This window comes from Acinonyx jubatus, chromosome E1 (assembly GCF_027475565.1).
Source record: "Acinonyx jubatus isolate Ajub_Pintada_27869175 chromosome E1, VMU_Ajub_asm_v1.0, whole genome shotgun sequence".
NCBI classification, from domain to species: Eukaryota; Metazoa; Chordata; class Mammalia; order Carnivora; family Felidae; genus Acinonyx; species Acinonyx jubatus.
The window spans coordinates 18623276-18642247 of record NC_069397.1 but is presented as its reverse complement, the minus strand read 5'-3'; the positions used below and the strand labels follow the sequence as shown (position 1 = coordinate 18642247).

The 18972-nt window shown below is 39.5% G+C and overlaps 1 protein-coding gene across 3 annotated transcripts; it reads left to right on the top strand.

Moving 5' to 3' along the window:
* The first annotated feature begins 1204 nt into the window (after nt 1-1204).
* WSB1 (WD repeat and SOCS box containing 1) lies at nt 1205-18473 on the top strand. 3 transcript variants are annotated; one of them, XM_053211469.1, is made up of 9 exons: nt 1205-1280; nt 8026-8194; nt 9137-9405; nt 10542-10673; nt 12298-12398; nt 14648-14820; nt 15345-15458; nt 16694-16801; nt 17306-18473. In XM_053211469.1, exons 1-9 carry the CDS (start codon nt 1220-1222, stop codon nt 17463-17465), a joined length of 1287 nt encoding a protein of 428 aa, XP_053067444.1. In that variant the 5' UTR covers nt 1205-1219; the 3' UTR covers nt 17466-18473. The 3 variants fall into 3 exon arrangements, with proteins under 3 accessions (XP_053067444.1, XP_026890266.1, XP_026890267.1); XM_027034465.2 differs by lacking the exon at nt 1205-1280 and adding an exon at nt 1597-1914; XM_027034466.2 differs by lacking the exons at nt 1205-1280; nt 14648-14820; nt 15345-15458; nt 16694-16801; nt 17306-18473 and adding exons at nt 1597-1914; nt 13264-14283.
* Nucleotides 18474-18972: the final 499 nt, after the last annotated feature.

Genomic DNA, 18972 nt, shown 5'->3' with positions numbered 1-18972 from the left:
AACAAAAGAACATAATAATTATTGCTCCCCATCTTTTATACTCATGTACCCCCCTGTCAGCATAAGCAAATACCGTAGAAAAATCACACCCTTAAGAGGTATAATTACATTGGGGGCACCTGGGACGCTCAGTGGGTTGAGCATCTGACTTCAGCTCAGGTCATGATCTCACAGTTCATGGGTCCAAGCCCCACAACGGGCTCTGTGTTGACAGCTCAGAACCTGGAGCCTGCTTTGGATTCTGTATTTCCCTCTCTCTCTCTGCCCTTCCCCGACTTGCACTCTCTCTCTCTCTCTCTCAAAAAGAAATAAACATTAAAAAAATTTTTTTAAATAATTTTTTTCTTTTGTCCTACTCTAAATACTCAACAACGAGCCCCCCACCCCCCCACCCCCGTGCCTGGCACAGGGTAAGCCGTCCATAAGCAGGTTAACCGAAAAGTGTGGGGGGGGGGGGGCTTTCTTTTACCTGCTATTCAACATTTCACTGTTAGAAGAATTGTCACGCAAAGAAAAAGTAGTCTTGCCTTTTGTTGTCATTTGACATTTCTCAAAAGAGTTTGACTAAGGCAGCTCCTCTCTCCCATCAGTATCTGCCACATATTTGAAATTCCCAGGTTTAGATGTCGTCCGTTGGAACGAGGTTGAGAGAGTCCAGAGAAGGACCCAGTACAATGCGGTTGTGTCATTTGTGATCGGGAACCAACGTGGCTCTGGCAGACCGACACTTTCATCAGCCCTGCTGTGTGAATAGCTAGCAGCCTCCAGAAGGCCCAGACCTCGGGGTGAGCTGACAGGGCGGGGTCTGTCTCCGCTGAGGCCGGGACCGCGCCGACCACCCGCCCGGCGAAGCCGCGGGGGTGCCTGACCCGCCAACACAAAGGCAGCGCAGGGAGGCCCCGGGGCGGGGTGGGACCTCGGCCCGGGCAAACACCCGCTGCCCACGTCGGGACGACGGCCCCAGCAAGGCTGGGGCGCAGCGATGATGTTCATTCTCGTCTTTTTTTTTTTTTTTGGCATCAAGCACGTGGGGACTGGGGAGGTGGCCGAAGCGGGTTAAAACCTTAAACGTCTTTTTTGTTCTTTTCGGTTCAGTCAGTGTAAATTCCACTTTTTTTTTTTAATAGGGTCCACACCGACGTGGGGCTTGAACTCACAGCCCTGAGATCGGCCCTGAGATCCAGTCACATGGTCTGAGCCAGCCAGGCGCCCCAATTCCATGCCGTCTTTAAGCGGCGGGCTAACGTGTATGATAAACTTCTCCGCTTGCCTTTTCCAAGGTACTTCAACTTAGATACACAGACAATGCTCCGGTCCCGGGGCTGGGGGTGGGGATGGAACGAGACCCAGCCGGACGCACAATTCCTCCTCAGCAATCCAGCCTCGCCTAGGCTGGGGATGCAGCCCCTGCTCCGCCTCAGCCTCTCCCCTCTTCCTGTCCTGGCTGGTGGCTCCTCACAGAAACAGGGCGGGGCGCCGAGACCAGGCCGTCACGTCCCGAGCGTCGGGGGGCGGGACCTCGGGTGGCGACGCCACGAGACCCCGCCCGCGCCGCCCTGCTATCTCCCGCGCCGCCCGCCATTTTGTCTCCAGTGTCTGGTTTGCAGTTGGCGGCGTCGGAGGAAGTGTCTTGGTCCGTAGGCTTGAGGCAGGGAGCGGGGTCTATTGTCTGTGTTTGACTCCGTAGTTTGGTCCGAAGCCTTCCGGAGCTTTCGCGGGGCAGTCGGCAGAGGCTGCCGCCACCGCCCCCGCCCCTCCCCTCCGTCCCCCGGTCCGGGAGGGACCGATCCCGCGTCACGCCCCTCAACGTTCGCGGATCCCTTCTCTGTCGTTGCGTCCGCATCGCGCCCCCGGAATCAGACGGTGCCCCATAGATGGCCAGCTTTCCCCCGAGGGTCAACGAGAAAGAGATCGGTGAGGAATGGGACGGGGCGGGGGGGTGAGGGGTGCTGGTGAGCCCGCGGGGGTTGTGGACAGGCAGGGAGTCCCTAGAGGAGGAACAGTCTCGGAGTCTGAGGGAAGTCGGGTGAGCCGGGGCCAAGCCCTGGAGCGAAGAGGAAGGAAGCGGCCCCGCTGGTGGGTGTCGCCGAGGGGTAAATGGGGTCAGCGTTGATGGCTCGGCGGGAGGCAGTGGGCAGAACTTAGGGTCCAGGGAAACCTGGGCGCCGAGGGCCCTAGTGACCGTGTGGCCGGGGGCGGCACCCACCCCTGGGGACCCAGTTTCCTCTAAGGAGGTCTCCGCACTGCCATCAACCTGTCTCTAGGCTGGACGACTGGGGCGTCGAGTGGATAGGATAGGCGAGTGCTGGGCGAGTCTCGGGGACTCGAAATTTACGACGGGAAAAGTAAACTTGTGTGTTCTGAGCTGTAATGGAAGGGGAGGGGTCCTCATGTGTATCAACCACTCTTAAAGGAGAAATGCGACCGAAGAGGTGCTATCAGCCTGGAAAAAGCAGTGTTTAAAAAAAAAAAAAAAATGGCCTGGCGTTAAGAAAGGCGGCGGGTTCAGGGGAGGAGACTCAATTATCTTTCCTACACCGAGGAGCCGGGAGGAGCTGAATGGTTGGGTGGAGTGAGCGAGGAAAAGCTGTTGGATGAAAGAGCAGCCTGCAAAGGCTGTCTCAAAACGGGGCTGGAGACCAGCCCTGCCGCACTGAAGTCTGCGCAGTAGACACCGAAGGTTGTGTGGCGGCTCGGTTCAGAGCACCTCACGTTTAAATTCTCTCTTGGGGTAAAGTAACTGGAACAACTAACGGGGGGAGTTGGTGCTGTGCATTGATTGATATGCCTAGTAAACACTGCACTTACCAGGTCACGTTATACGCCTTAAATATGTCCAGTTTTTATTTAAAAAAAAAAAAAAAACCGAACTGAACTTACAGTGTTAATGAAGTGAGAATTAGTGGGGCGCCTGGCTGGCTCAGTGGGTGGAGCATGTGACTTGATCTTGGGGTCATGAGTTGGAGCCCCCATGTTGGGTCTGTAGATTACTCAAAAAAAAATAAGTAAAAAAATTATAAAAAATAAAGTAGATGAAAGTTGGAGGTGGCTACTTAGCAGAGAGCCTTTGCATTTCTCCGTTCTTCGGCTAAATGGATGCCTTAAAATGGATGGAGGAGGTATTTCTAGAGAAAGGGAGAAGCTGAAATAGCCAAAAGGCCCCTCTGTCCTGTGTGTGGGTTGAATTTTTACATCTAGAGACTGCTATCTTAGAATTCTGGACTTTTGTTCTCTTAGAGATAAGGTCGAATGGCAGGTTAGGAGGGGACTTTAACTCTGGTTTTAATAACTATTTTAGATATACAGAGGAAACAAAATCCATGCCCCATTTTTATTTTAACTGTGCTTTAAGTCTATTAAGTAGGTCCTGAAGTGGAACAGAGAACTCAGAAGTTCTTATTCTTAGTCCAGTGGGCTGCACCCCCCCATAATATCACAGATTTATCTTTCATTTATCTGTGTTTTACTTGATCTTGATGAACTATATTGAAAACTTTCCAGTCCTCTCCTAAGGGATGGATAGAGCTTCTGAGCATACATGCATAAGGTAGAAGAACCATCCACTAAGCAGCCTTTTCACTTAAAATTTTTGCATATTTAGTTAGGTCCCAGTGTTATTTCCCGGATATAATATAATATTACTAGCTAAGTGCCAAATATCTAAAAGAACTTTGGCCTTTTCTTAAGCTTTTTTTAAAAACCCAGTTTTTGTTTCTTTGTTTCTTTCTTTTGAAGTACCGTTTGGATACAGTTAAACACTCCTATCTCTATGTAGCTCTGTATCCATCAGTAAGGACTTAACTTTTCCCCTTTTTTCTTGGGTATTAATTATAGCTCTTTGGTTTCTCAAGTACTGAAAGAAGAGGCAAGATTCCTTGAGTGATTAAAGAAGTGCGATGTGACAGGGAGCGAGTGCCTGGAGCTACTGCCCTCTTTCACAAGGCACTACCACAGATCCTCCCTTTCTGGTTTTGAAATTGCAGGGAGGAATGTGAAAAAGGAGCTAAATCTGGTTCGCTTGGTTCAGCAGTGACTCAGTGTGTTACTACTACTGTACAGATAATGTAGTCTTGTATTTTATGGCTGAATTCCCGGGACAGGCAGCTTTTCCCTTATATAAAGTCATTAAATCATGGATTTCTTAGGATACTAACATTAACCAGATGCAGATAATAAAGATTTAACCTAAAAACATTTTTTAAAGCACTTCATTACAACCTTGTACTACTTGATAATATTTAAACCAGTGCTTGAATCATTTGATGCAAAGATCATTTAATATGCCTGTTAACAAGCAAGGAGACACCAAGGTAATTATTCATATAATACTCGTGACATTATGGCAGCTATTTATTTGGCAGTTTTAAAATAGTGACCCCAGGGGCGCCTGGGTAGCTCAGTCGGTTGAGCATCTGATTCTGGATTTCGGCTCAGGTCATGATCTCAGGATTGGTGGGATTGAATCCCCGCATTGGGCTTCTCCAGACAGTGCACAGCCTGCTTGGGATCCTCATTCTCCCCCTCTCTGTCTCTTGCTTGCGCGCATGCACATATTCACAAGCTCTCTAAATAAATAAACTTAAAGAAAAATAGTGACCCCATTTCTTGAATTTCTGAATATTTAAGAATAAATTCATTTATCATTTCATGGTCTTTGTTATTTGAACCAGTTTTTTAGTTGTTAATTTCCAGCCTTTATACAAGAGGAGTTTTGTGATTGTCAGCAAAGTAAAAGAAAAATAGAGTGATCTTAAAATATAGACAAAAAGAAATGAGTCTTTTGTGGGAAAGTTAGTCTTGCTTATGCTTGCCAAAGGAGTGGTGAGGTATAGTCTAATTAACCAGATGTTTTTGAAGTTGAATGCAAGGGCCAGTCCTCTATTGTTTGAGTTAACACGAGTATACTCATCGAATTTAGCCAGGGACTTTCTCTTTACGATAATGTTTGGATTTTTTGGTTGAATTTTTTTTTCCCCAGTTGAATTTTAAAACTTGTTTCTTGGGGCACTTGTGTGGCTTAGTCGGTCATGATCTCGCAGTTCACGCGTTCTGGCCCCATATTGGGTTCTGTGCTGACAGCTCAGAGCCTGGAGCCTGCTTTGGATTCTGTGTCTCCTTCTCTCTCTCTGCGCCTCCCCTGCTTGCACTCTGTCTCTCTCTCAAAAATAGAGAAAAAAATTTTTTAAATAAAAAAAGTAAATAAAATTTTCTTCCCTTATTTGTGAACTTTCATTTTTCCTCCTAAAATTTATGGATTTTTTTTAAAGATAGGTATGATTAAACAGAAACCTAAGTTATAAAAAAGGATTTAGGCAGCAGTTGCAAATTCAGGGGCCAGGCACAATGAACTACTGTGGTGAGATGTCCAAGTATGACTGTGGGCTTGGAGGAATATAAACAGCAGCAAGCCCTTTCAAAAATCACTTGTATGTTTCAAAAAAAAAAAAAGAAGAAGAAAGAAAAGAAAAGAGAAAAGAAAAATCATTGTGCAGGCATATGAGGGTCACTGGTTTGTGGATTTTGTATTAAGAAAGTCATATAACTGCCTGTGAAATTAATGTCACCTTATGCTGTATTGATACAATTGAGGCAGGGGTAGATTGGGGTTCTGCTGCTTTGATTCAACCACACCTAAAGTATAGTGTTTAGTTCTGGGTGCCACTTTTATGAGGACCATAACTAACTGCAGTTTATCCAGAAAAGTGATGAAGGTGAAGGTGGGAAATGGACTTGAAACCATGTAATCTAAGGAATGATTGAAAGGCCTGTGGAGTTTAGCCTGGTGAAAAGATTTAGTTGCTGATGTCATGGCTGTCTTCAATATATGACTATCATGTGAGAGAGGATTAAACTTACTCTCTTAGGTCACAGTCAGGACTGAGTGGATGAGTAGCAAAGAGGAAGGTTTTTGAGTTATTAAAAAGGAAATTTTTGGTAATGTCGGCTGCACAAAAATAGAATAAGCCTTTTTAGGCGTTCATATTTATGAATATCTTAGAAAATTTGGTCTCAGTTTTACTTTTTAAACCATAGTTCGTGGGTAAATGTATCAGAGACTTGGGCAAGGAAACATTGAAATCAGTAAGAATGGTAACTTCTACATATGCTTTCATATTCATTCAATAAATATTTACTGGTCACCTGTCATATACCGGGTGCTCCACTGGCGATTGGCAGAGCACGCATTGAGACGTGAAGTGACACCTGAATGAATACATTTGAGGGGGTTGTATGTGTAAGTCTGCTCTAGCAATAAGTAGAAGTAGGGTTTTTTTTTTGTTTTGCTTTCTAAGTGTATTTATTTTGAGAGGAAGAGAGGGAATCCCAAGCAGGCTCTGTGCTATTGCTCCATCCCACAAACTGTGAGATCATGACCTGAGCTGAAATCAAGAGTTAGACACTCGCCTTACTGGGCCGCCCAGGCACCCCTTTATAAGGATATAATGTAGTTTAGTTGCTGGGAAGTTTAAACCAAAAACATAAATACACTGTGTTGACCAGACAACCAATCACAAAATAGGGAAACAAAACTGGTAATAATTTATACCTAAAAAGGGAGAGTAGCAAAATTTGAAATCAAGCCCAATCCAAGAGAGCATTCGTGATACACTGATAAAGATTCTTTTCCTCAAATTGAGGAAATTCTGGCCAAATTTGCGTGCACACATGAACAGGAAGAGCTTGTTGATCATGCTTCTTGTTAAATACAGAACAAAAATTCTCTGTGTACTCTGGTAATATGCCAGTTTTTGTTATGAATGCTAAATTGAAGTACTCTTAACTAAACTTAAAATATATGAAATTTGTCCTTGAAAACCAAAAGAATTATTTCCAATTTGGGGTCAGTTTGTGACCACTAGTAATATGCTTGAGGACCACTATTTGAGAATCACAAATGTAATGCATTTTCTTTCTTTCTTTCTTTCTTTCTTTCTTTCTTTCTTTCTTTCTTTCTTTCTTTCTTTCTTTCTTTTCTTTCTTTCTTTCTTTCTTTCTTTCTTTCTTTCTTTCTTTCTTTTCTTTCTTTCTTTCTTTCTTTCTTTCTTTCTGGCAAGCACAAGTTGGGGAGGAGGGAGAGAGAGGGGCACAGAATCTAAAGCAGGCTCCAGGCTCTGAGCTTTCCTCGCAGAGCCCAATATGAGGCCCAAACTGATGAACTGTGAGATCATCACATGAGCTGAAGTCGTACGTCCAACCGACTGAGCCACCCAGTCACCCCACGAATGTAAAGCATTTTAAAGCACTAGTTGGGAGGTTATACTAAACCTTTAAGTCCCTTCTAGTTCTGGAGGTTTTTTTGTGTGATTTTTGTGATGTGGTCCTGAAAAAAAAAATATTCACATTTAAATAGACCATTTAATAGAGCTTTCCTTTGAGTAATGATGTAATACTGTATTGTATAGTGGTTTGTGATTTTTGAAAGCTACAAACTTTTGGGTAGGTGTGTTTAGTCTGTTGCATTTTATTTTTATTTTTATTTGTTATTTTAGAGAGGAGCACGCCCAATAGCAGTGGAGAGGGACAGAGGGAGACAGAGACAGAGAACAGAATCCTAAGCAGGCTCCATGCTCAGTGTAGAGCCCAATGTGGGACTCAATCCCACGACCTGAGCCGAAATCAAGAGTCAGATGCTCAACCAACTGAGCCACCCAGGCACCCCTAGTCTGTTGTATTTTAAACGTTAGCAATTTGCTGAAAACCTAAGGCAATGCAAAAGTCAGGACTTAGTAATTGTTAGCTCTGATATATTACATTATTATCACTTGACCAGTTTTTTTATTGAAGCTTTCTAAAAAAGCTTTTGGGTGAGGAAATGTTGGAAAATCATTTTATCAAAACTTGAAGGTAGTTGTTATCATTAACGGGTCTTCACACCAAGGGTCTCCCTTCAGATGGTAGAAAGCAGAGCTCCTTATACCTTGTCTGCATAGAAGCTCAACGGAGTGGAGAGTCTCAAATTAATATGGAGGCAGTCTCCATTGTTGGTTATATGTGACATCCTATATATATGTTTTTTTCTTTTAGTGAGATCACGTACTATAGGTGAACTTTTAGCTCCAGCGGCTCCTTTTGACAAGAAATGTGGTCGTGAAAATTGGACTGTTGCTTTTGCTCCAGATGGTTCATACTTTGCTTGGTCACAAGGACATCGTACAGTAAAGCTTGTTCCGTGGTCCCAGTGCCTTAAGAACTTGTAAGACTCTTTCCTTTTTTGTATTTTGTATCTCTTGGTAGGATTTACTATTTTCTGTGTGTGGAGTAATAAAAAGATATTGATAACGTAAGTTTTTCCTTGGTAGACTATTATAAATGTGTCTTAATCATAAGCTGAATATATGTATTGGAAAATTTGTAGGAAGAATTATCTGACCTTATACAGTGTAGAATATGTGTATTAAAAAGCAGAATCATGGTTCCTTGGTAGTGTATACCTTGTGTTGTGCTAGGGCAGGTGACCTTTGCTATGTGACACTTTTTGGATTTCACAACATTTTATTAGATAACAGTGGTACATGTAATTGATCATGTAATTACTTCTTATGTACTTAAAATTCCTCTGCTTGGATTTATTTGAGTTTCAGTATTTTTGTTAAAAGTTTTTCTAAGATGTATCATATACTAAATTTAATCTCTCCCTGCTTTTTGTGTCTACTTGACCTTCGTAGTTATATTCATTAGTGTCATAGTTACATATTGCTTTAGGTCCAGAAAGTATGGGAAACTACTGATTATTATGGGTTATTTTTAAGGTAATTTTCTGGTGTCAGTTTTATAACTATCAGGTTTTTGTTTTGTGTTTTGCTTGTTTATACTCGTTTTAGGTTAGCTAAAGGAGTCCTAATAGACATAGTGGTTTTGAGGAAAATTTTGAAACAAATAAATTATAAATTGATTATTGTTGAATTTAGTCTTTTTTAGCAACTGAGAATTTCTTTTGATCTGATTTTATTTGGTCACACCCTTGTGACTAATAGCAGCTTTCCCCCTTCTCATCTATAGGAGTCTATTGTTATTCAGTGTCACAGTGACAAATAATGCTGAAGTTATTTTAGCAAACATTTATCATTATTTAGTATCTATAGAAGTTCAGAGTAAATAATAACTAGATTTCAGTCTGACCTTTTTTTCCCCTCAGTCTCTTGCATGGCACCAAGAATATCACCAATTCAAGCAGTTTGAGATTGTCAAGACAAAACAGTGATGGTGCTCAGAAAAATAAGCCTCGTGAACATATTATAGACTGTGGTGACATAGTCTGGAGTCTTGCTTTTGGATCTTCAGTTCCAGAAAAACAGAGTCGTTGTGTCAATATAGAATGGCATCGATTCAGATTTGGACAAGATCAGCTACTCCTTGCCACAGGATTAAACAATGGGCGTATCAAAATATGGGATGTATATACAGGTACAGAGCCATAGTTTTAAAAGCAAACCTGATTGTTTTATGATGCAGGGCATCCCTAGGCACTAGAAGATGTGATTTGAGGATTTTAACTTACTGAAAAGCAAGTATTGATGCTATGAGTGTGTCTTTATAATTGGCCCGAATATCATCTTCAGCTCATGGTTTTAATTTAAGAAAATAGAGTTCTCACTGCTTGATCACTCTTCAGAGAATATTACAGCAGAAAAGGGCATGTCTAAAGAACATTTAGTTAATTATCATTTATAAACTAGTAATTTAGTTTATGACTCAAATAGCAGGGTGTTTTCTTATGTACTTTTTCAGTGATAGCTTGGAGGCTTTCAAGGCAAATCTGGTTTCAACAATCATTGTCTAACCTTTGGAAGGTTTTAGTGACATTTTATCTGAAGTTTAACTAGATAGGTTGAGAAGTTAAATTCTTTGGGCAATTAAAAGTGAACGTATTGTTAACTGACTAACACAGTTTCTGACTGATAGTATGTACTCAAAAATTTGAAGGTTTTTTTAAATGAGCATTAAAACGATATGGTAGAACACAGCAAGTGATACCAATATTGAGTGAGGATAATGAGTCAGTAAATTTGATTGGATTCTTGAAAAAAAAAACTTAAGGAAAGCACATAGATTTTCATAGAAAACAAAACTCTTTCAAGTACATTTTTTCACTGATTATCTTTGAAAATTTAGATGGTTATTTGATAACATTTATCTTCTGGGGAGCTTGACATTCTGTTAGTAATCCAAAGCCAAGGAAAAGAAAAGGGAAATTTTGACTTTATATTTAAAATCATACTATACAAAGATTAAAAATGATAATTAAGCTTTCCTGATAGTAAATTAACTTGTTTACACTTCAGGAATTCCCTTTAAACTTCCCTAAAAATTTTAGGCTTTGCTTTCCTGGAAATAATCCATTTTAAAACAGTATAAAAATAGAGACTCTTTAAAGGTGATAGTAAAAGTGCTAATAAGTCACCTTACACTTGATAAACTAAGGAGGTGCCAAGGATTTCTACTTTAGATTTTTTTTTTAATGGTGAAGAGCCCTATTTTAAAAAAATAGAAGCTGATAAAATTACTAACATTGTCTTTTTCCCCTTTTCCATTGCATTTAGGAAAACTCCTCCTTAACTTGGTAGATCATACTGAAGTGGTCAGAGATTTAACTTTTGCTCCAGATGGGAGCTTGATCCTTGTATCAGCTTCAAGAGACAAAACTCTGAGAGTGTGGGACCTGAAAGATGATGGTATGTCTTTTTTCCAGCCTGTGAAACATAATGAGTTTCTTGAGAGGTGGCGATCATCTAGGGCATTTGACTTTCAAAGTGGCATATGATCAAAGTTTCCTTTTCTCTAATCATTTGGTCCCTTTCTCTGTGTAGATCAAGCAAAACCATAAATGTAATCCAGAATAGGAGCCAGCAGTTACTCTGAACAACATATTATTCAGAAACTAACCACACAGATCTGTATCAACGATTTGAGGACAAAATCTGGGTCAGTTTTAGGATTTTGTATGAACTGGTCTGTGTTGGTTTATTTCTTTCATATTAGGGAAGGTTATTAACTTCCTTCATTTGCTTAGCAAAAATTTAAGTAGATTTTGAAGTTACACATAATTTAGTAATCAAATCAAATATAGATTAAAATATGATTTATACACTGGAATCTGTAATACCTAAATGCTAATAAGCATAATAGTAAGTTGGATAGGTTAAGTAACAAATTATCAAAAGTAAAAGACTTGCTCTCCAATATAATAAAAGGTATGTTAGTGTTAACTACTCAGGTTTTTCTGAAACTTTGTCAGTTGCAGTGCTTACAGAGTTGGAGAGTTCTATCTTATTCGAGAGGACCAGAGATGAGCATTTCTTCCCCCTTTTTAGCTGCTAATGAAAGAGACTACAGTTTTGGCTAACACCTTATACTTAAATAATATGTTTTAGGGCTCTACCAACCTCAAGCTGGAGGTCAAGGTCTTGCTCAGAGGTGTTGCAACTTAAATGTAGTAGGAAACAAAACCCTCAGGTTTGGAGACTCGTTCCGGCTGATGGGTAATAACCATTGCCTGATAAAAATCATATGCTAATGTTAACCAAACCATGACGGACCTCCTCTGCATTTCATCATTTGCTGACTGCTCAGCTGTTGAGAGATGAAGAGATTTCTCAACAGTTGTAACAGTAATTAAATTTTTATTTTGTTTTGCATATTAAATACTGCTTGCTTTCTCAATACGTTTTCAGTGTGTGCATATGTTTTAAGAACATAGACTCAGTAAACTAACCGTAAGCTCAAGAGAGTAGGGACTTTGTCTTATTCACAGCTCTATCCTCAGTGGCTGACATACAGTAGGCATTCAGTAGGTATTTGTAAAATTAAGAGTTAAAATCTACATAGACATAGTTGTGTGCTTTAGGTATAATGCACAGGGGCTTTGGAGTGGAATGTAGTTATCCAAAAGGAAGAAGGATGAAAGGTATTTTGAAGGTGTTTCTCAAGTCTCAGTCTTGAAATGTTGCAGTTCTTTCATTTGTAGAATAAGGGGCTTAGACTAAAAGAATTCTATCTTCATAGATGAAGGGTCAGGAGACTTTTTCCTAAAGGGCCAGATGGTAAATATCTTGGGCTTGTGGACCATGCCATCTCTGCTGTAGTTCCGTCTGCTGTTGTAGTACAACATAAACAAATGGGCATGATTGTGTTCCAGTAGAACTTGACAAAGACAGGCAACTGGTGTAGTGTCCAACCCCTGTTACAGATAAATCACTGCCACTGTAGAAGCTTGCGATTCTGTGATTCTGCCATTTTTGAAATGCTACTCTTTGGAAGTGAACTCTGGGGTTAACACCAGTATTTCTTTTTGTTCAGGAAACATGATGAAAGTATTGAGGGGCCATCAGAACTGGGTGTATAGCTGTGCATTCTCTCCTGACTCGTCTATGCTGTGTTCAGTGGGAGCCAGTAAAGCAGTATGTATCAAAGTTCTTGGACATTCATTGTGAATTGGATTATAATGTGTGCATAATCACTTTAAATCTAAGTAACCTATTAAGTCTGCTCGGTGTCATGAATATCTTAAATGTTTTATTTCATGATGGGGAAAATTTGCATGAGGGAAATTAAATATAGTTACTGATTGTGGAGTGAGAAATTGGATTGCTTTTAGTTAGAGATAATATTCTTAAAGTAAGGGATATGTCAAATTTATTTTTTTCTAAGATCTAGGAAAGTTTATGTGATATAGAAGAGTTCTAGTCCAAATGTTAAGACATTCCCGCTAATTATTTTCTTCTCTGTTGTTCTATTTTTTTGTCCAGTTTGCCGTTTAAAAAGTTTTGAGTCCCAGCTGGTCCTGGACATTTAACTGAAAAAAAGTAACTTAAAAATCTAATAATAAAAATAGCACTCGTATATGTCTAGAGTGAATTATAGATGAATTGACATGGTCTATCTTGCATAGCATACCTGTAGACAGATTAAGTATGAAGTGACTTGAGAGGGTTATGCTTATTGATGAACTCTCTTTTAGTTGTCTACCAGCTCTGACTTAGTATAGTGCAGGAGATCTTATTTAGCTTCAGATGTTTATGAAAATTGTTGAAGTCCAAATACGTGTGATATTCACAATACACTGAGTTAATGGGGGGTGGGAGGCTGGTTATAAATGCATTTTATTTAGCCAAGAAGTATGTTAAAATGATAGTTGCAAATGTTGGAAGTTTAGAAAAAAAGTATTCAGTTCTTTAAAAATCATAAGAAGAACAAAGCTAGATAATTGACATTGCTATTTTAGGCTGTGTGTTTTCCATATGCTTCTTGCTTTCCCTGTCACAGGTGGTGGCAGCAATATTGGTGTGATTGAGGTTATGCTGGCACCACTCGCACACAGGCGCACAATGGTGTTAGCTGGGCAGAAAGAGTGGCATCTCTGGCTACCGGGCTGGGGGCGACCTTTACCGTAGGATGAAGTAACCTTGCATTCGGCTGCAAGGTGTACTGTACGTACACAGGTGCTGGTCGATGTCCACTTTCTGCTTTTCTTTCTTTCTTTTTTTCTTTTTTAAAGTAATTTCCCCTGCAGTGAAACCCACTGACTCCTCCAAGTAAATTGATCTTCCGGTCTCAAGGAATTGGGAGTCTGACATGTGAAACCAATTTAATGTAATGTCATTGGCGTTCAGATGGTTTCTCTGTGCTATTTTTTTGGAATTCTTTGCGATGTTAGAGATACCTTAAGTCTTTGATCCAACTTAAAATTCGTATTTATTTTTCTCTGGAAGTAATGTATTGTGTCTGTGCAGAAAAAAAAAGTAGCAAAAAGGATTGCTTTACTCCAAGAGGAGAGATTGTCTTATTAGGATCGTTCTAAACCTCCAAGCTCGCATTTAATGTAACTAGACTGAAGTAAACGTTCGAATCCTATTCAGAACTATTCTGCACAGTCTAAGTTCTGGTCTTATACAATTGAAAAGTATATGTAAACTTGTACTAAAGTAATTTAAATGTTTTATAGTTTAAATGTCTAATGATTGTGGTCGGTTTGGGAAAAATAAGATTGGCAAATCTTGATTCACAGACATGTTGTTAATTGTAATATTTTCATAAATTAGTTTTTTCATTTCATAATGTGGTTTAACATCCTTGTTGTTTGCCAAAGAAATTTCATTTGGCTGTGAAAATTCTCTTTGCTTGCAGTATCTGTTTCTCTTCCTAGGCTCACGTTGGTGACCCAAGCCTATTGTAAACAAGTGATTATCTCAAAGGGAGATGCCAATGGAGTAACAATTTGTTAACATTACATTTTCTGTCTGTATATTTTTTAAAAATTTGGTAGTTTCTGGAAAAAAAAAAGAAGGGGGTTTGTAGTACTTAACCCTATTTACTTCTGTATATTTTAGTTAATTAGTTTTTGGAATAAATGGATTTCAGTATAACTTTGTGGTTAAGGTTAAATTGCATTGCCTTTTTTACGTTTAGGCTTATTTTTTAATTAACATTTAACAGAAACATTTGAAATAGAATTTGCATGTCTACTTTAATTAACTTAAAGACTGATTTTAATCTGACTATGACACTGAGCATATTCTTTTAATTATTCATAATTTATAATGTTTAATTTAATGTAATGTTAATTAAGCATAGCAGTTGTAGTTTAAGTTGTGCCATTTTGTCCTCTGTGTGTCTGAAGGAAGCTATAACATTTGCCTTTTTATTGCAGGTTTTCCTTTGGAATATGGATAAATATACCATGATACGGAAACTAGAAGGACATCACCATGATGTTGTAGCTTGTGACTTTTCTCCTGATGGAGCATTGCTGGCTACTGCATCTTATGATACTCGAGTATATATCTGGGATCCACATACTGGAGACATTCTGATGGAATTTGGGTGGGTGCAGCATGCATCAATTGTAGTCTGTAATTCATCTCTGGCTGTCCATATAGCTTTTAAGAAGTTATGTGAATGACTGGAGTCACTAACATGTTGAACCTAAAATTGCATTTTGCCATAATTTTTAAGTTGCAGTATTATTTAAGTCCTTGAATAATGCAAAGCTGTAGATACAAATTCTAAAAATAAATTTGGCTGTCTTGATACAGATCGTGTTATTGTCATGTAACAGCATATGACTCTGTAGAAGTGGTAATTATATTTAGAGTTTCATGTCAGGGAAAATAGTTGAAACTGAAGTTGGAGTTAATCTTAGTGATTTAAACCGCATTGTAAAAAGGAGATTAGTAATTATTTTAGGTTCCTTTCATTTAATATGAATCTATCAGCTCTCCCCAGGCTCCTCAGTTGTGTTCGTTGAGACCACTTTAAACATTCAAAGACAGATGTACTCTGTACCTGGATAGTTTTGCTTCTTGAAGTGACCCTCATTTCCACTGAATACATGTATTTGACCTCAGGCACCTGTTTCCCCCGCCTACTCCAATATTTGCTGGAGGAGCAAATGACCGATGGGTACGATCTGTGTCTTTTAGTCATGATGGACTGCATGTTGCAAGCCTTGCTGATGATAAGTAAGTGTGTGAATTACAATTTGACCTATTTATTATTGTCTTTTAAAGATTTCCTTTTATCTTTCTACTTAATGAAAACATTTTCAAAGCTTAAAAGAAAAAAAAATCCTCTCTGCGGTGTGGGTTTTAATGTCTCTTTCTCTAAACAAGACTTGGGGAGATGTTGTGTGTCTTAAAGAACATTGGCCTGAACTCAGGTCTTGATCTCTCAGTTGATGAGATCAAGCCCCACGTCAGGCTCTGTGCTGGCAGCATAGAGCCTGTTTGGGATTCTGTCTGTCTCTCTCTCTCTGTCTTTCTCCATCCCCCCTTCTCTCTCTCTCTCTCTCTCTCTCTCTCTCTCTCTCAAAATAAATAAATAAAACATTAAAAAAGAAAAAAAGAATATTGGCCTGAAGCGTATCCAGGTTCACTAAAGGTAATGCACGCCTTCCCTGTGCGCCTTGTTTGTTAACCAGTGTAAGCAAACTGGGGAGATTTTTAATGAGCCCACAGAGATTTTTTTTCAGTAATACCTTGTAAAGGTTGAAGCAGAAGGACGTTTTCAAAGTGGAATAAATGGTAAAAATGGTCATTTGTGTCCACTGCAGTTGAGGCTACAAGATGAGATGGCACATGAGCGAGATGCACTGCTGATTGGTACAAAGCAGAAACTAGATACAGCCATTCCGTTTTCTCATGCTTTTATCATGCAGTGTGCAAGGATGCAGCAGTAAGCAGTTTCAGAAATTCAGAAAGTGACTCATTATCATCTTTCCAGAACATTAGCAAATGTACAGGGAGAGTTTTTTGGGTTTGTTTTTTTTTTGGCCAGCAGTCACTGTTTTTCTGTTTGTTCAGATTTTGAATGTCAGGTCTCTGCTGTTTGTAGACATACTCTACCTATGTGAAAAGGCTTTTTTTAATGCCTTGGAAAGAGAGTAAAACAGATCAGATATTAATTGAGTGTAAAGAGAAAGATTCCGGTCGTGACCATTTTAGATCTGAATACCGGGAAGGAGAGGTAGCCATGCATTATAGTCTCTTAAGTGTTAGTTGGTCCAAATTACCAATTGGTTTAGGCTAGAAAATATTTGATAAAACAAGTTACAGTAATTGCTTGCTGCAGTGATGTGATATGTGCATGTTGTGTGTATTTTGTGACTTGGAACAGAGTGCCATTTTTATCTGAATTATAGAAGTTGCTTTTACTTTAAATTTCCTGTTACTCACTGTACAATTTATTTCCTTTCTAGAATGGTGAGGTTCTGGAGAATTGATGAAGATTATCCAGTTCAAGTTGCACCTTTGAGCAATGGTCTTTGCTGTGCCTTTTCTACTGATGGCAGTGTTTTAGCTGCTGGGTAAATAGAATTTTCTATTCTCTTTAAGAGGCAATTTAAGGTGGCTTTTGGTCAAAGCAGCCAGTATCTTATTGTCATTAAATCTTCCAGAAGGGCTCTTTGTACTACTGTTATTTGTCATAGAGGAGATCGTTGGTTAGGTCTTCTTAATTAGGTTTGACATGGGAGCACCTGGGTGGCTCAGTCTGTTAAGTGTCTGACTTCGGCTCAGGTCATGATCTCATGGTTCGTGAGTTCGAGCCTGCTTCAGGTTCCATGTTTCCCTTTCTTTCTGCCCCTACCCTGCTTGCATTCATATTCTCTCTCTCTCTCTCTCTCTCTCTCTCTCTCTCTCTCTCTCTCTGTCAAAAATAAACAAAAACATCAAATTTTTTTTAAGTTAGGTTTTAATGTGTAGCTTATGACTCTCATACACAGCTTTGAATGATAGTTGTTGGAGTTGTAGGATGTTTAAATACATGTACCTGTGTGACTGAGCTAATGATTTCTTTTGTTTCTGTTTAGGACACATGATGGAAGTGTGTATTTTTGGGCCACTCCAAGGCAAGTCCCTAGCCTTCAACATTTATGTCGTATGTCAATCAGGAGAGTGATGCCCACCCAAGAAGTCCAGGAGCTGCCAGTTCCTTCCAAAGTGTTGGAGTTTCTCTCCTACCGCATTTAGAGGGCTCTGTCTTCCTGGTGCTAGGGACTGACCGAGCACACGTGACACAAACCTCAAGCTTGACTGACTTCAAGTATCTGTTTTTCAAGGTTTAGAAGATTTATTTAATTTGATACATTCTTGTAGTGCATTTTGGTCATTTGATCATATTAAAATATTATTTATAGACTATAGGAGAAGTATTTCCAAACATATCAGATGTAAATTTTTTTTTAAAGTTTAACTGTGAAAACATATACATACATGTATATATTTAGATATAAGCTGCTATGTGTTGAATGGACCCTTTGCTTTTTTAACTTTTAGTTCCAACATGTATATATTGCTTCAGTAGATCCACAATGTATATCTTAGCTGTAAAGTGGAAGGATTTTTTTTTTTTTTTTTTAATTCTGGGCCACTGAGTTAGATGGTAAATATTGGCTGAAGAAAGCTGAATTTCCTCATTAAAAAATGCAAATTTGGTTGGGGGGTGGAGGTCAGACCTCCGACCTACAAGTAAAACCCCTAGGGAAACGATTTTGTTTTCCTTAGGAACGTTATCCAAGAGGTAGAATTTGAATGTGACATAGCCAGGGTTATAACTAGGAAAACGATGTGTGTGTCCTGTCGTGGCCCCGCCCCCATAACTATTGTTGTGGGCCTTAACTTTGGAAAGCAGCTTTCTACTTTAACCCCGTGGTGTAAAGTATTATAAATTTTAGTCCATTTGAAAAGTCCATCTACTGTATTATTGCTAAATATTTTGTTGTTTATACTAAGGGACAATTTTAAGACCGTGGTATTGCTTTTTTGTTTGTTTTTTGTTTTTTGTTTTTTTTTTACATGTATCGTATGTTTCTGCAGGGGGTGATATTGGTGATTTGCCAAAGAGAAGCAATACAGTATATCTGCTTTTGCCTTCTGTTATTTATCGTACCTGCAGATATTAAGAATGTATGCATTATGTAAAATGCTTGATTATATATTTTTGAGTTTTTTAAATTAAAGACTTGTAAAAAAAAACCACTCTCACAAATGCTTCTTCTGTGTGTGGGAAGGTTCAGTGCTTTTGTCTGTCTCCGTCGGGAGACTGATGAGGCACCACAGCAAATGAAGCAAGGAGGCTGATGAATAAATAGTACAGGTACATCCTTGTGCCAGTTCATGCCTCGTGGACGCAGCAGCTTTTATGTTGATGTGTTCTGGGAGAACTGTGAATATTAATGCTTTCTTTAAAAGCACAGAAAAGCTTGGGGCGCCCAGCTGGCTCAGTCGGTGGAGCGGGAGACTCTTGATCTCTCAGGGTCATGAGTTCAAACCCCACTTTGGGGGTAGAGAGTACATAACGTGCGTACATACAATTTAAAAAATAATACAGAAAAGCTGTAGAACAAGGGAAAATCACTATTGAGCAAAAGAAAACTATAGTCTTTTAGGGGGAACCAACAGCCTCATAGTAAGTCTATCTCGTTAGAGTAGCCAAAGGAAAGTCTAGTGACGTGGGCCTTTTGAGGAGGTGAAATAA

Coding starts and splice junctions, on each gene's coding strand:
- WSB1 (XM_053211469.1), top strand. CDS start 1,220: ATGCCGTCTTTAAGCGGCGGGCTAACGTGTATGATAAACTTCTCCGCT. Junction 8,195..9,136: donor TCCCAGTGCCTTAAGAACTT/GTAAGACTCTTT, acceptor TTTTCCCCTCAG/TCTCTTGCATGGCACCAAGA. Junction 9,406..10,541: donor AATATGGGATGTATATACAG/GTACAGAGCCAT, acceptor CATTGCATTTAG/GAAAACTCCTCCTTAACTTG.